General features: G+C 39.2%; 1 protein-coding gene across 1 annotated transcript in view; it reads right to left on the bottom strand.

Annotated features, from left to right (window-relative positions):
• The window catches only part of Apbb1ip (amyloid beta precursor protein binding family B member 1 interacting protein), a 98,191-nt gene that overhangs the window by 40,744 nt on the left and 40,467 nt on the right, over nt 1-16,980 (bottom strand). The window contains exons 2-5 of the mRNA XM_021155983.3: nt 14,014-14,085; nt 11,375-11,462; nt 7,690-7,985; nt 4,117-4,194 (exon numbers count right to left, since the gene is read on the bottom strand). Of these exons, the coding sequence (XP_021011642.1) occupies nt 4,117-4,194; nt 7,690-7,985; nt 11,375-11,462; nt 14,014-14,085 (534 nt within the window). The remainder of the gene's footprint in view (nt 1-4,116; nt 4,195-7,689; nt 7,986-11,374; nt 11,463-14,013; nt 14,086-16,980) is intronic.

The raw sequence follows: 16,980 nt of genomic DNA on the forward strand, positions 1-16,980 counted from the left end.
AGCTTCAAAAGCTTTATGCTATAAGCTATGGACATCATTTGTAATTCAGAATAATGTCAGCATTCCACCAAATCCTTAAGAGCAAATACTGCTAATGAGGGAGGGTTTCCCCCTTGTTTTCTTATGAGACAGGGTCTTTCAGTGTAACTCAGTCTGCCCTTAAACTTGGGTTAAGTTTGAGGTAAGAGTCATCTTCCTCCTCAGCCTTCTTGTTCTAACTCACATTCATTGTTTAAAATGCTCAAAGTTATTTTCCTTAAATGTGGAGCATTTCTATTATTTGCTTAATGTACTGTGTCACACACAGGGTCATGTCTTTGTTGTTGTTGTTGTTTTTTAAGACAGGGCTTCCCCTGTATAGCCCTGGCTGTCCTGGAACTCACTTTGTAGACCATGCTGGCCTGGAACTCAGAAATCCGCCTGTCTCTGCCTCCCAAGTGCTGGAATTAAAGGCGTTTGCCACCACCACGCGACTCAGGGTCATGTCTTAAAAAATGTAGTCGGAGAGTCAGGATCCTTCCATCCCTTCCTACTGATGAGTGCAATGTTCTGGATCTTCCATGGATCCAGGCAGGTTGTGCCTTGTGTTTACTGCCATAAAGTCACTGTAAATAAAAGGAGCAAAGTCTCCGCAGGCCAGCCAGAGCAAAGCTACCACATCTGCTCCTTGTCCCACCTTCTCTTGTAAGAGACATATCTCTTTTCAGTTCTTTTCTGAAATCACACAATGTGACCCTCAGTTATAAACATTTTGGTGGCTTAAAAGTGCATAATTATAATTTTTCAAAAAACTTGCTCATTCTCCCTCCATCTCTTCCTCCCTCTCTTGAGGGAGGATCAAGCCCAGGCCCTTGCACATGCTAGAAAAACATCCTACTAGTGAGGACATCCCGAGTCCTTGGGGTTTTATGTGACAGGGTTTTCTGGCTTCTCTTGAACTTGAGATCCTCGTACTGCAGCCTCTCTGCCCTTATTGTCTTTTATCTGCATCCATCGGCAAAACCATTCCATACAGTATATCCACACCTGCTATTTATTCATTTTTACCTCAAGCCAACACAAGCTCATCTGTGCTAGAACAATCTAGAACAAGTCCCCTCACTGCCATTCTCCACTACTATAATTTATTTCCCATGGGAGCCTAGTCACTCTGTATACTCTTGATAGAGCAACAGTCCTTATTTATGAGGAACATAGTCCTCTCTGACCCATCATGCAGCCCCCTGTAAGTGGGGGAGGGACACACATGGGATACTAAAGAAGGAACAGGGCACCCACCTAGTCCAGATCAGCCAATACAGTCATAGACCACCTGCACATCCCTACAATTGATTTTCTGTGAATCTGCCAGTATGGATTTTTAAAATTATTAATTAATCTTCTATCTCTCCATTTAGAGCTCCCCTAAAGGCTTCTTGTACTTAAGACACAGTCCAAACTCGCTCTGCTATCTATGTGCTCTTGTGGCTCCTACCTGCCACATTAACATCAATTGTTTCCTTTGCTTTTACTCAGTAGGTCACTGAAGTGTGGTCAACAGTCTTTCATTCTGTTCCATCTCGTCAAGCTAAGGTTTACTTGTTGCATCATCAACACTCATCTCTGTTTGAGGATCACCTTTACTACTGTCCTGTGTATCTAGCTGCTTCCTGCTGCTGAGGACTTTGCTCAAGAGCCCCCTTCCTTCCCAGGGAGGCTTCATTATCACCAATGGATGTGAGGATTGGCTTAGGCAATGCCTCGCAATTCTTCTGGTTTCCATTTTTTTCTTTTCTGGCTCATGCTTATGGATTTTAAAAGAAGAAGAAGGAGGAGGAGGAGGAAGACTTAGTGTTGTAGTCCTGGATAGCTTTGAATTTTCAATCCTCCTGCCTCTAGATCCTCAGTGCTGGGAAAAGAGGCAGGAGACACCATACTGAGCCTGGTTTAATTTTCATCACTGCATTTGCCTTCCTTACTGGAATTTAGCTTAAAACAAGTAACAGTCTCACTGGACCATTATACAAACCTAGTAACTCCTCTAAAGTCAGAGTGCATTGTTAAAGAGGATAAAGTCTTTAGAGGGTTTCCATGGAGACTCTGGGGAATAGATAGGCAATGAATTAGTGGGTAGTGCATTGTGTGGTGATAAATCACTGAGGAGAATTTTAGGGAGTAGTGTGTACAGTGCTGGGGACACTCTCACTTAGAAGGTGACTGAATACATGGGGGGGGGGCAGAAAAAATCCAGTGAGAATCTGGGTAAGAGTGGAAGGGATAGGTAGTCCCACAACAAGGACTTGTGGAGTGTTTGAAGGACAGTTACAAGGACAGGTAGTTACAGTGAGGTAAATGTAGAGAGAAGGAGGGAGGAAGAGAGGGAGAGAAGAAGAGAATGGAGAGAACTGAGGCTAGAGAGATAATGGCAGCCAGATCACGCAGATCACGTTGTTGTTTTTGTTTTTTCGAGACAGGGTTTCTCTGTATAGCCCTGGAACTCACACTGTAGACCAGGCTGGCCTCAAACTCAGAAATCTGCCTGCCTCTGTCTCCTGAGTGCTGGGATTAAAGGCGTGCACCACCACACCCAGCTCAGGGATAGGTGATCTTAGACAACAGCATGGCAATTCTTCCCTCATGACCTGAGTGGTGCATGATATATGTAGTTTATGGTTGTGAGATGTCCATGACAGGCTTCACATGTTTGAGCATTCATCTCTTTCTGCTTCCAGACAGCAGACACCATGTGACCACTGGCCTTAATGTTCCTGCTCTTACAGCCTCTGACTGTCTTGCTTCTGTGCCTTCCCCACTATCATGCACTAAAACCTCAAATGGAGAACCAAAGTCAATCCTTCCTCTCTAGGACTGCTACTGCTGGGCATTCATCACAGCAGTGAGGAAAGTCACTAATCCAGGTCATCATCTTAGGTGCTTGTCACAGTGAGGAAGAGCTCACACATACACGCAGAGAGCAATATGTTGGTTGAACCAGCTCTATCTGGAAAACATCTTCACATATGAGCCTTGAAAGTCTGGATGTGGGCTCCCCAAGAGATATTTATTGAATTATTCACCATGTATACAATTCCTTCATTCAAGAACTGACATGACAAAGACAATTCACCTTAGTGAGAGATGACAGATGTTTCAATTGAAATAAGATGCAGACTGAGTACTTGTCTCATTAACTAAAAAATTAACTGACATTTTAATAGTAGATGTAGTGTTCTAATCAGGTTAGATACAAGGCTTTCTACTGTAATACAATACATATCTTCCTAAAACACCTTATGCTCACAAAAATGTTCAAGAAAATTATAGGCTAACTGGTAAAGAAGGATAAGAAACAGATCACTCAAAGCTTACACAAATTAAAGACTAGATTAATAACAAATGTTTGATTCATGGGGAGACAACCACATAAGCTTAATGTCTAGAGGCTTCCCAAGGAGCATAAAATTCACAAAAGAAACTGTGTAAATGTGAGGCCAAGGATGCTAAGGTGTGACCCAATTAAAGCATGCCCAGAGGATGCTATAAGCAGAGAGCTATGGAAGACCCCAGAGAGCATCCCTCAGGGAAGGGATTCCAGGATGGACATATTTTAAGTTCTCAAAATGGAACTGAGAAGGCCCTTGCCTAGGATATAGCAAAACCAAAGACTTTTTTCTTTCTTGTTAAAGGGGATTTCTACACCCACTATCCTGGTTTATGGGAAAATGTATGTGAAACCAGCAAAAAGTCACATGTGAGCTAAGCAAATGCTTTTGGACACTCTTGTTCTCACAATGGAGAGCTCTTTGCCATGGGGCATCAGAAAGCCCTTATAAGAAATGGATGGAGGTAGGTTCCCTACCTAGAAATCGCAAATTAGCTAAATGGTGTTTGTTATATAGAGAAAAATGTTGTCATGTCACTATGTTCTGAGAATTCTTTAAAAATTATTTGGAAAGTGCTACTTGAGTATTCTTTCAATGACACTGTTAAAGCTGTGGTCCTGTGCATGCTAAACAGATAACCAACTACTGACCTGTATTCTCAGAGGCACGTGAACATTTATTATACTGTTTACCAGTAACTATAATATGACATCATTAATTTAACTCCCCTATGCAAATGTGTTTGATAGCTTACCTTCTTAACCTTGGCTTCCTTCAGCTTTTCCAGTGCTAACTTAATTTTATCAGCCTTTGCTTTGGCTTCTTCTTCTTCCTGTAAAGGGGCAAGACAGTCAACAGAGTCCAATAAATCACACCAGTGACTAATTGTGTGTTGGTTCATTTAGAGAAACAAAATTACAAAATTTCACATCCTTCATTTTCAGAATGTAGGTAATGCCCTTGACTAAAATATTCTACTCAAATATACAGAAAGCAGCTGTTGATTATAGCCTTGAGGATTTTATTCGAAGAGATGAAACTATGATTTCAACAACTGTATGGAATACTTAGAACATGCTATCTGTGCTCAGCTCAAAGAACAGGGGACGGTGAATGTGAATGAAGCAATATCCCTCATAAACTGATGTACTTGAACTTTGTCCCTTGCTGGTGGTGCTGTTTGGGGAAGTACTGGAAATTTTAGGATGTGGAACCTTGCTGGAGAAAGTACATCAGTGGAAATGGGCTTTGAGAGTCTATGGCCTTGTCTCATGACCAGTTGGCTTTCTGCTTCTATCCTGTGCCTACAATGTGATCAGTTAGCTTCCTGCTCTGCAAGCCTGCTGCTGGGTCTCCCCCAATATGATGGGATTTCTCTATAGCTGTAAGCTAAAATAAACTCTTAAGTTGCTCTGGTAGTAGTATTTTTATCACAGCAACAGAAAAATAACTAATACAGACACCAACCTACAGAATCTATTAAAGCATTCATCCTAAGGGAGTTGAGCACTTCCTACCATTATACACATCCTCTTGGTTTATGGTATCTATTTAGAGGAGGACTCCTAGCTTTTATTAGGAGCTTTAAAGAGTCTTTAACAGCCTACATTTTAATACAGAAGCCAAAACTTAACCTTATAAATCACAAAAACTCCAAAGCAAAACAAAATAAACAAACAAAATGAAATAAAACAAACACTCCACTAATGAACACAAAAATGAACATCAGCAAAGAGTGTGCAATATTCTTATATTTCAAAGGAGCTCAAACGCCTTTGATTTTATAATGTAAATCTTATCAATAGGACTATTAAGGCTCTCTTGTTTATTTGTTTATGTTTTTATTTATTTTTTATTTTTAAACTTTTTATTAGATATTTTCTTCATTTACATTTCAAATGCTATCCCGAAAGTCCCCTATGCCCTCCCCCCTCCCTGTTCCCCAACCCACCCATGCCTGCTTCCTGGCCCTGGCATTCCCCTGTACTGAGGCATATAATCTTTGCAAGACCAAGGGCCTCTCCTCCCAATGATGGCCGATTAGGCCATCTTCTGCTACATATGCAGCTAGAGACACGAGCTCCAGGGGGTACTGGCTAGTTCATATTGCTGTTCCTCTTATAGGGTTGCAGACTCCTTCAGCTCCTTGGGTACTTTCTCTAGCTCCTCCATTGGGGGCCCTGTGTTCCATCCAATAGCTGACTGTGAGCATCCACTTCTGTATTTGCCAGGCACTGGCATAGTCTCACAATAGACAGCTATATCAGCGTCATGTCAGCAAAATATTATTTGTTTATTTATAATGATAAGAGATTGAATTGTTTTTCATGAAAGGAAAAAAAAGGGTTACATCTCTACTGTTTGAAAGTAGAATTATCTCTTCTAATACCACTGGTTTCTGAAATAATTTTGAGTGCCAAGATACTTTAGGAACAATTGAAAGTGAGGAACTTTGTAAGTATCTACCTGAACACTCAACTTTGTATTTACTTTCAAGGAGTTGATGGTCCCCCTGATACCACGAGGGGCCCTATGCTTGGCGACTCTGCTTTGTCTCAATCAATGAAGCAATGAATGTGATACAATGTGGATTTATCATGTGATTTAAATTTAAAATTGTAGGCATTCCCAGCATCATTACGATGATTTGAATGGTACTGACCACCACCATTCAGGACAATAGGAGGAGCCCACAGGAAACTGAGCAGGGTTCTTACTTGGAAATATTTTTAAAGGACCTATTTAAGAAAAGTCTTCAAAGTGTTTTTACTCTTTTTTTTTTGAAAAATATGTAATTAACATGTTAAATGAAGATTATATAGTTATTTTACAAAGTTTAGCAATTTATAAATATCAAGCATTTATTACCTGTCTTTGCCCTCCCCAATGAAGGCATCCCAATTTTTTTTTTTTTTTTTTGGTTTTACGAGACAGGGTTTCTCTGTATAGCCATGGCTGTCCTGGAGCTCACTTTGTAGACCAGGCTGGCCTGGAACTCAGAAATCCACCTGCCTCTGCCTCCCGAGTGCTGGGATTAAAGGCGTGTGCCACCACGCCCGGCTTGAGTACCTTTTTTTGTAACCAAATTAAAAATACAATTTATTTTTTTTAAATACTTTTTTTTTAAAGATTTATTTATTTATTATATGTAAGTACACTGTAGCTGTCTTCAGACACTCCAGAAGAGGGCACCAGATCTTGTTACGGATGGTTGTGAGCCACCATGTGGTTGCTGGGATTTGAACTCTGGACCTTCAAAAGAGCAGTCGGGTGCTCTTACCCACTGAGCCATCTCACCAGCCCTACAATTTATTTTTAACAGGAGTTTAAAAGACTGGTAAAAACTGTTCCTAGAAGCCAGGCATTTCTTTTCTTTTTTTTTTTCTTTTTATTAGATACTTTCTTTATTTATATTTCAAATGTTATCCCCCTTTCCTAGTTTCCCCTCCAAAAAACCCCTATCCCCTCTTCCATCCCTCTGCTCACCAACCCACCCACTCCCATTCCTGGCCCTGACATTCCCCTATACTGGGGCATAGAACCTTCACAGGACCAAGGGCCTCTCCTCCCATGGATGACCAACTAGGTCATCCTCTGCTACATATGCAGCTAGAGCATGTCCCACCTTGTGTTTTCTTTGGTTGGCGGTTTTGTCTCAGGGAGCTCTGGGGGTACTGGTTAGTTTATATTGTTGTTCCTCCTATGGGGCTGCAAACCCCTTTAGCTCCTTGGGTACTTTCTCTAGTTCCTTCATTGGGGACCCTGTGCTCTGTCTAATGGATGGCTGTAAGTATCCATGAAGCTTGAGTATTATTAAGGAATATGCATATTACTTTTACCCAAGCTATAAACACTATATTTGGTCTTAATGGGTTCTTCATATATACTTGCTACACTTTAAATATTCTCACCAAATCAGATGTTGAACTTTAATTCCCTTGTGAAGAATTAAAAGACGGGATCTAGTGATATCTTTTTAAAGCAAGGGGGCATGAGCAGAAAGCCCTCTCTCAAAACTGGGAAGGTGCCAGAACCATACTTTAATATTCCCCAACCTTCAGACCTGTGAGCTAAATTAACCTTTCTTCTTTTATACATTAAACATCTGTGGTATTCAGTTACAGCAATAGAAAACAGATTAAGACAACGCTGCTCCTGAAGCCTCTCCAGATTTGTAATAAACACACACTATCTTTTTTCCCAGTACCTCAGAGGTGTGGGCATACAAACTGATAGATGTAATTGTCACTTCAAAGAAAGTCCAAGATGATGGGTAGATAGTAAATGAAGAGCAACAGTCCTGCCATCTTGGGTCCTATGGACTTACTTTAGAGAGAAGTTCAGGAGGAGAAGGAGGAGGAGGCAGAAGGTCTAGCATGGGTTCTACGGGTGGAGGTGGTAAAGCTTCCTCATGGTGGCTAACATCAATGGCAGCAGCACTTGCTCCATAACCTCCGGAGGCTGTACCCTGGCCATCTGAAGCCTTCAGAAGTGCAAAATGATCTTGATTCTGAGAGGACTCTTTCTGAGCCTGGATGGTTCTCTGTTCGGCTTCACTTATATCTGCTACCAGATCTGCCATGAGGGCATCTAAATCTTGGTCTTCCAGTGCATTTAAGGACTCTAAGAGGAAAAAAATAGCAGTATCAATGTTTGGAAAACAAATCAACTATTTGTACCTGGAAAAACCTGAAAGCATTTTTTTTTTAAAGAGCAATATGTACATAGGTGGGAGTCATTATTTAAATTTCTATGATACAGTAAAAAAGGTTGGAAGTATTTTTATGCAGTGGGACACATTCACATATTGACACTCCTAAAATAATACAATCAGTACATAGTGTAAGTAAGTTCCTAACAAGAAGAAAAGAGGGAAATATGCTCTGCACTGGCGTATCTCCAGCTACAGTCAGAGTTGAGCACATGAGCAGATGCCTACATAGGGACTCTTGAATATTTTGCTGCAAGAGCCTTGGGCTTTGGAAGAGTAGAGGAAGAGGAAAGTGGAAATGGGTGGAGGGGGAGTTCTCCCACTGGTGGTCAGCTGGGTTTCACCCACCTTTAGGAAGTGCAGAGCAAACCTCTGGAAGCCCCCCCCACTTAACCACCCAGAACCTTACATTCTGAAGTGCAGGATTAATGCAACAAAAGAATAAAAGAAAATAAAAAGGAGACTAAGTAGTAAAGATTTTGTGAAGGCAGTGGGCTCACTCAGAGAGCTTTCATAAGATAGAGAGAACACAGCTTTTTAGAGCGATATAGAGGAGATTTCTTTCAGATCTCACCCAACTGTGAGATAAGGGCACATGCATACTCAGCAAGTGGGCTAGCTTGCTGGGTTCAGAGGATGTGGCATTGGTGGATAACATCAGCAGATGATTGTGCTGGCAATCAGGCATTCACCAAGTGATGATTCAGTGACAAAGGATGGACCCTGTGCATGATGACCCAGAATGAGGAAATGGGAGTGCCAGAAATGGAGCCTACTAAAAACTGGACAACCTCAGTGCCATTATAGCACAGCTCATCATTATAAGAGTTCTAGCACAGCACTCATTCCAAGCTTTGACCATAAAATGAGCGAAGCAGATTTTTTATAAACTATTTTTGCATAAAAATATTATTTTTAAAAAATTTCAGCGATATGAGCCCAAACTGAAACTTGTTTATAATTTCCTAACATGGTCAGCCACTATTGTTAATGAAAAACCTTTTAATAAACATTACTCTAAATAATTATAACTATATTGTATATAGTTATAAGCACTTTAGTGATAAAATCCCTACAATGATATTTATATTACTGTCTAAAGAAAAGTTCATTTACATTCAAATGTTCTTTAATATCTTATTAATCTGTCAAAGAGCTCAAAATGTATTGCTATAGCTTAAATGTGTTAGTATAGATTAATTTTTATTAATCAATGTAGAATTGCATACTGAAGAATTGGGCATGAGAAATGGATTCCATGCTGAAGTCTGTTATTCTCTGAATTTTTAATTCATTTTTAGTTAACTTGTTTAACTTATTTTTAACTCATTTTAGCAATAATTTAACTGAGGGCAATAAAAATGTATTCTAAACAAATTTAACTTTATATACATTAGGAATTTGGTAGTTCTGCCCTCTCCCAAAGCCATCCATCGATGGGCATATTGTCCCCTTGTTGCCACATCGTAACGGGCTGTGCCTGGAGATTTGTGGGTTTCTTTGACTCTATCATCTTTGGGACTTTTTTGATGCTAAATCCTAAGTGTTTAGAAAACCTGGAGTTTACTACGGCAGTAAGAACACTGACTAAACTTAAATTTTAGTGGAACTGATGATAAAGTGCTCATTTGTGGCACTTCCAGAGGCAGAGGCAGGTGAATCTCTGAGCGTTCTAGGCAACCATAGTCTACATAGAAAGTTTCAGGCCAGCCAGAACTCCATCATGAGGTGAGATCAAGTTAACAAAACAATAAAACTAGGAACTCCTCTCCAAACAAAACACTCACTGGAGGCCCTATGTGGAAGTGTCTGCTAGACAGGGTTGTCAAAATGTACTACGCAAAGTGTACTACTCTTTAGAAACTTCATGGATGCTATTATCTCAGTGACTAGAACTGGCAGGAATAATACATTTTGTTTTATGGTGAATAGTAGAGTATAGAAAATAAGTGTAGAATAGAGACCACTAGAAAGAGGTGCATTATAACTGACCAATCAACAGTCATTGGTGCCTTTGGGCTTATCATGGAAATACTGCAAAAGACAGAAACAGTGAAGCTGGGTGAGAAATGGAAACAGTAGCCGGGACTGGGGTTCTGGACTGAGCTTCTTTGTAACTTCAGTTATGTTTTGGGGTCACTGAAAGACTTGGCTACTCTTTTCAAGAGTTCTAGCAAGACTGCCCTTGTGGTTCAATGTCTGACACCAAGAGTTCCAGTGAATTTTCACTAACATGGAAGTGAGAAATAATTCAAGATTCATCATCATTTCCATGATCATCAGATTAGTTCTCTGCAATAAATTGAAAAGAAGAAGATCTTGCTATAAAGTAAAGATTTAATCTCCAGAGGACTGAAAGTTTCAAACAGTAAACTATATACAGATACATGCTTGTAATTTAAAATACATATTTAGAATAAAATGTACTTGGAATCAGTTCCCATTCATACATGGTCAATTGTTATTAAACACTTAATTTTTATCCTTGAAGAGACATTTCTTACTGACTCCTTAGTAATAAGAAAGTTCCTTTTTATAGTATATAATATTTTTATTCATTGTTTGTGAATCCCATACACGTGTACAGTAAATTTTGAACATATTCACACCCCACTTCCCCCCTCCATCCCCTCTTCATGTCATCTTGGATTCTTTTGTTGTTGTTGTTTTTATTTTTTATTAGATATTTTCTTTATTTACATTTCAAATGTTATCCCCTTTCCTAGTTTCCCCTCCAAAATCCCCCTATGCCCTGCCCCTTCCCCCTGCTCACCAACCAACCCACTCCCACTTCCTGGCCCTGGCATTCCCCTATACTGGGGCATAGAACCTTCACAGGACCAAAGACCTCTCCTCCCATTGATGACTGACCAGGCCATCCTCTGCTACATATGCAGCTAGAGCCATGTGATTTCTTTGGTTGGTGGTTTAGTGTCGGGGAGCTCTGGGGGGTACTGGTTAGTTCATATTGCTGTTCCCCCTATGGGGCTGCAGACCCCTTCAGCTCCTCAGGTACTTTCTCTAGCTCCCTTAATTGGGGACGCTGTGCTCTGTCCAATAAGTTTATCTCGAGACTTTTCATAAATGGAAGCTGGTCTTCTCTTTCATCATAGGTGAAAATATCTAATTGATTTTATTAATTAAATGTAGACACAGTAAACGACAATGCACCATCCAGGACTTACACACTATTTCCCATGAAGTCCACATTTCCTTGGTTTCATGGTCAGGATCGGTCCCATGGAGACCTCCATCACTGCTATGGCTTCAGATTTCTTAAGAAACAAGTTTCTGTGCTTACCATTTAAATCCTTAAACCCCACAGTGTAGTTAAACTCTTCTCGGGGTGGGTTGGGGTCTGGAGGAGGAAGAGTGTCCACTCCTAAACTCTGTGAAAACAGATCCCACGGTTTGTGTGAGTGAGTCACAAAACCAACATTTCTGAAGCCCAAACCACTCATGTTTATACATTTTCTCTGCAAATATGCTTTTAAAAACTGTGTTTTTTACTTGAAATGTTTTATCATTTCTTTTCCAGTATAGAAAATTTCAGCTTAAAAAACCTGTTCTATAAAACATGTTTTGAAACAGACTGTGTTACTTGACAATAATGAGAAGGAAATAGTTAATTTTTCTAAACAACAGAGAAACTTTGCTGACTTGGTGAAGGCACTTACTACACACAATTTTATAAGGACTTACATAGTGACATCAAAGAAAAAAGAAGTCCAGTCATCTGCAGAAGAAATTCTTCTACAAAAACCTTTCAAAGATTTGTTTACTCCCAATTACCTGTGTACCCCAAGGGCATTAATGTTCTGACTTTTCCAATCGAGACTGATAAATAAGCTTCCCCCAAAAGAGCCTGTCTAGGCCAAGCTACTGCTTTACCACTGAGCTGCGTGCGTTCTCGGACCACTAGTTTTGCTTTTGTTGATTTTTGATATCATATTTTCATTGTTTATCTTCTTGCCATGCGGAAATTAAATGTTTCCAGTTTAAAATATTTCATTTTATGTTTTGTAGCTTCTCTCTGTTATTTAGATGTGGTCATATTTTAAGATTATAAGCGTTTTTTTTCCTCTATGCTTTCCTTTCCTTCATATATTTAGATCTTTGATCCATGGAACTCATTAAGTTATAAAGCATGAGCTGGAGCTACAGCTCTTAACAGCTGTGTTACTCCAATACCATTTATTAAATTATAATTTTTGTATTTACATGGAAGGCAACTTTTATCAGGATATGAGGGAGAGGCTGGGGGATACAAATAGAACAATGTGTTAATCATTTAGAAATTTGGGAGAACAGTAAATGGGGATTCTTCACACAACTATTTCAATTTTTTTGTAAGCTCGATTTTTTTCAGTATTACAATCACATTAATGCATCTCGACCCTCTTTAATTTTTGCTTATCTTAGGAAACTGCAGATACCAAGGTTTATCCATCACTCTTAATCATACCTCTAATTTCAAGGAAAAGATCAGGCACAAAATTCAGCCATCGAGACCAAAGCAGCAGCTCTTTGAATAACTGGGGAGATACTTAATCATCTCAGAAGGAAGTTGGAAATGTTCAAATTACTGAACAGATCATAGAAAAGCACAAGATAGGGAGGGCCTTCCTTCTCTAGACTCAAACCTTGGGACCCACCTGGGAGACTCTCATGAATCAAGAGAGCTGAGGACTCCATCATCTTGGGCACAACAAAGACCAAAACCTAAATGACCTTGGTTGTGGCAAACCCAGGAGATGAGATAAAGTTCCTTTCTTACTCTAGAGTGACAGTGAAAAATCCAGTCAGGATGCTCATTTTTTCTGTTAGTCAAAGATGTGAGTAAATGCACAGAAAAAGACCATGGCCCAATGAAATGTGTTTATGTCATAAATCTCACCCTCAAACATGATTTCCTCAAAGCCTCATATTTTTCTATTCTTTTAAAAATTAAAAAATTATCTATCATAGTATATGTGTGTGTTTGTGTGTGCATGTATCATGCATGGTACCCATGTGCAGAAGGCCGGAAACCAACTTGCAGAGATCAGTTCTCTCCTACAATGCAAGTCCTGGAGATTGAACTCAGGTCATCAGGTTTGATAGCAAGTGCCTTTACCCCTTGTCTCCTCTTTCAGAGAATCTAAACTTTTATGAATTTTATCGGGAATAGAAAATAAATGCTAACTAAAAATGGTTAATTTTCCCTTGAGCAAACTGTCTTCAAAATAGACTGTACATGTGTTTTGAAGAGACCTTAACACTCTCATCTTTTTTTTTTTAGAATATTGTGCTATCTGTAGTTATAAACATTGTATGTGGAAGTGATGAGTCGAGTGACCTCAGAAACTAAGAAACAGTTGTAAGAACATTAAAGGCACAGAAAAGCTCACAGGACTCTGTAACCAGAATCAGCCTCTGACTCCTGGGCTGTGGATGGACTGCCACATAAGGTCACTCTGGTCTCGATTGGCTGCCTTTCTCAGATATGTAGTCTGCGGCTGAGTGGCTTTCATGCTTCCTAGAGGGAACTGAGTCCTTACAGTTCATTAAGAACACACAAAAGGCCTTTGAAATACAGTATTTCCTTAAAGGGTGGCACAAAAGCATGTTATTCAGTGCCATTTATCAGCTATTCTCTATGAAGATAGGTAAGCACTAGGGCTGTTGCTCAGAGTTTGTTGTTGAAGGAAGCATGGGAGTTCCTTCACGGGACATGATACACACAGACACTGTATGTGTGATCATTATATCAAGCCATGAGCACTGAGGAGCAGAACCAATGAGAAGTCTTAGTATTTTCTCCCAACACGGTCATAGTTCCATCAGGGCACATGATGTTGCTAGTCTCTGACGTTTTTTAAAGGAAGCATTTGTATCACATTTTGCAATCCCTGACCACCCCATCCCCCAATAGTTTTCAGGTTCAGTAGAGGGTTTTACCTGGGTCAAGAGATCCATCTCCCCCAGTAAAGTGCTGAACATCTGGTCTATGTCTTCATTTGATTCACCCATCTGAAACAGGAAGAGACAGAGACGTTAGAGGTCTCTAAAAGTTTATCAGGGCATACATGTTGAGTTTTCATTCTTTCCTTCAGAATAAAGCAATCCATGAAGAGAACAGCTTGGAGAAGAAGGCCTCAAATGCCTTGGAATTTCATGTTTGGATATTTCTAATTTGATATCTGATATCTGTTAAGCTAAATCTTGGGACCTGCTGCAGAGCAAATAAATCCTGAATTTGTTTTTTTCAGTCTAAACTACTGGTCCTTAATGTCAAGTGAACAAAGTGGACATTGTTTTGGTATTCACCTTGCCATAGGATTCTTTTATCAGAAGGAGAGAAGGCCTCATGCCACTCTTGATGGTTTTGATTGTTGATTTGTTCTGGTGGAATATCAGTGAGATTAGTGAAGCACCCTTCTGTGAAGTTTCCAGAGAAGAATGGATTAACCCCTTGACTTATTTATAACAAGATAATACTTTTAGGAAGTGGTGAAAAGTAGGAAGTGGGCCTAGCTGAAAGAAGTAAGTCATCATGGGTGTGTCCATGTTGGGTGCAGTTATAGCCTGCTCTGGCTTCTCCCTCTATCTCTTTTCTCTGCTTCCTGTTGATTATGGAGTGATCAGCTTCTTCTACGTTTCTGCCATTGTGACAATCTGCCTGAGTGAAGAAACTGGATTAACATTTCTAAAATCAAGAGTCAAAATAGTATTTTCCCTCCTTTTGAATTTGTTTTTGTTACATAGTTGGTCACTGTGATAACAGAGCTACTAAGATGCAATACTATGATGTCAGAGGGATGTAGAGTTTTACATCCATTTAAAAACACACTAAAATGGACTGCATTTTAAAATACCTGTGATTAAATGTATTTACCAAATGGTTCCCTACTTTATGACGATATCTGTGAAATAGTAACAGCTTTGGTACATTTATTTGTAAGTACACAGAAGCTCCAGGGTATAGCAAAGGATGGAAATAAAGGATATTTTTCACCATAGCCTTCTTTTATCCCCTAAACCAAATGAAAAAATTGTCCAAAAAAAAAGGGGAAGTGTTAGGTTTTGATAAAATGTAGCAAGGCAATTTGGTAGGGGCAAGAAGCTGCTCTCCTGCCTAACATTTTTTTGGCAAGGGTGAATTGAAAAATGAGGAGATAAGAATATTCATTCTTCAAGGACCGCTTGTCAGCTTGTAGTGTGGCAAAGGGAATGAAGTATGTTACATGTAAAATGAAGGATTCCCCCAAGAACATTCTCAAGGGTTCTAAACACTACGAGACATTACAAGACCAATGTCAACCTGGTGTTGATAGTGGATCTGTATGTATTTGGTCAGACCTGTGAATCCATTCTTGTTCCCACTAGGCAAAAATACTTGGAAAAAACTCTTGCATTGAATATGTCAAAACTTTTTCTTGGTAAATTTCCCATATAGCAACTATAGTCATGCAATGGTCAACAACTTGTCATTATTTTGTCAAGGACAGACTGCATTAACCACTATTGTCCTTGGGTCATAGTGCTTGGAGGTGGTGCAGCAATCTTAGTTTGTGTAGGTCTATTCTATGAGCTTATGACAATCAAAAAGCCTAAGCATGCATTGCTCAAAACTTATTCCCACTGCTGACTGATAAGTGGCTATGGTGTTATCAGTGACCCAGAGATAACTAAGAATACAGGAGGAAAATTTATGTGTATATATATATATATATATATATATATATACACATATATATATGTGTGTGTATATATATATATATATATATATATATATATATATATATATATATGTATATAAAATGAAATCTAAAGTACTTGAGTATTCTAGGATTTGGGAATCCATAGAGGTTTCTGGAACCATCCAGCAGGTGTTGAAGGATGACTGTATTTCAGCCAACAATATTTATTTGAGCACGTATACATATGTGCTTCTGTTTACATATGGACATATGCATGTATGCAGAGAAATGATGTTATATAAGTACACAATGATTGCTATGTACTTACTATTTGGCTTTTACAATGATCAATATGACTAGGCTTTTTAAAAAAATATATGTTATATATATATTTTTAATATATATATATATACATATATATATATAAAATTTCAATGGATTCTTTTAGACAAACACTATTTTTCCACACATCCTTTAATATGCAGGTCAGGTTTAAAAGAGTAAGTTTTTAAAATTCTTTCAGTAGCATGTATGAATTATGCACAAACATAGGTCTCATTATTTTTATACATGATCTCCTCATTGTATTTTGATCATATGCAGCCCCCATTATCCACTCAAGTCCCCCTTCCACTCCTGCTAATCTCTTTCCTTTCCTTTCTGTAAATAGCTCCCTTTTACTTTTTTTTTTTTTTTTTTTTAATTTTTTCAAGATAGGGTTTCTCTGTGTAGCCCTGGCTGTCCTGGAACTCACTCTGTAGACCAGGCTGGCTTCGAACTCAGAAATCCACCTGCCTCTGGTTCCCAAGTGCTGGGATTAAAGTCATGCGCCCGGCTTTCCTTTTACTTTTTAAAATCTTTTCTTGGGATGTATGTGTGTGACACAGTGACTTCCATTAATGTTGCTTATAGGAACATGTGTACTTTACCATTAGCTATACCACTGAAGAAAATTTCCCTCCTTACCAACAATTAAATGTGTGTAAGTTCTCATGGGAGAATGGGTCCCATGAAGCCTTTCCACTGCTACTACAAGATATTGACAGGTTCAATTTTGTGCAGATCATCTGCAGTTAATCACAGTTGTTGTGAATTCAAGATTGTATGAGTCACTAAATGCCTGGTCAGTGTTCCTTCTAATCCCCACACTTCCTTCCAGGTTTTACATTCTTTCTGCTCCTTACTGCACCGTTCCCTGAGTCTTGGAGATGTAGATGTCTGGGCA

This window comes from Mus caroli, unplaced genomic scaffold (assembly GCF_978045245.1).
Source record: "Mus caroli unplaced genomic scaffold, Mus_caroli_1 scaffold_2, whole genome shotgun sequence".
In the NCBI taxonomy this organism is placed as follows: Eukaryota; Metazoa; Chordata; class Mammalia; order Rodentia; family Muridae; genus Mus; species Mus caroli.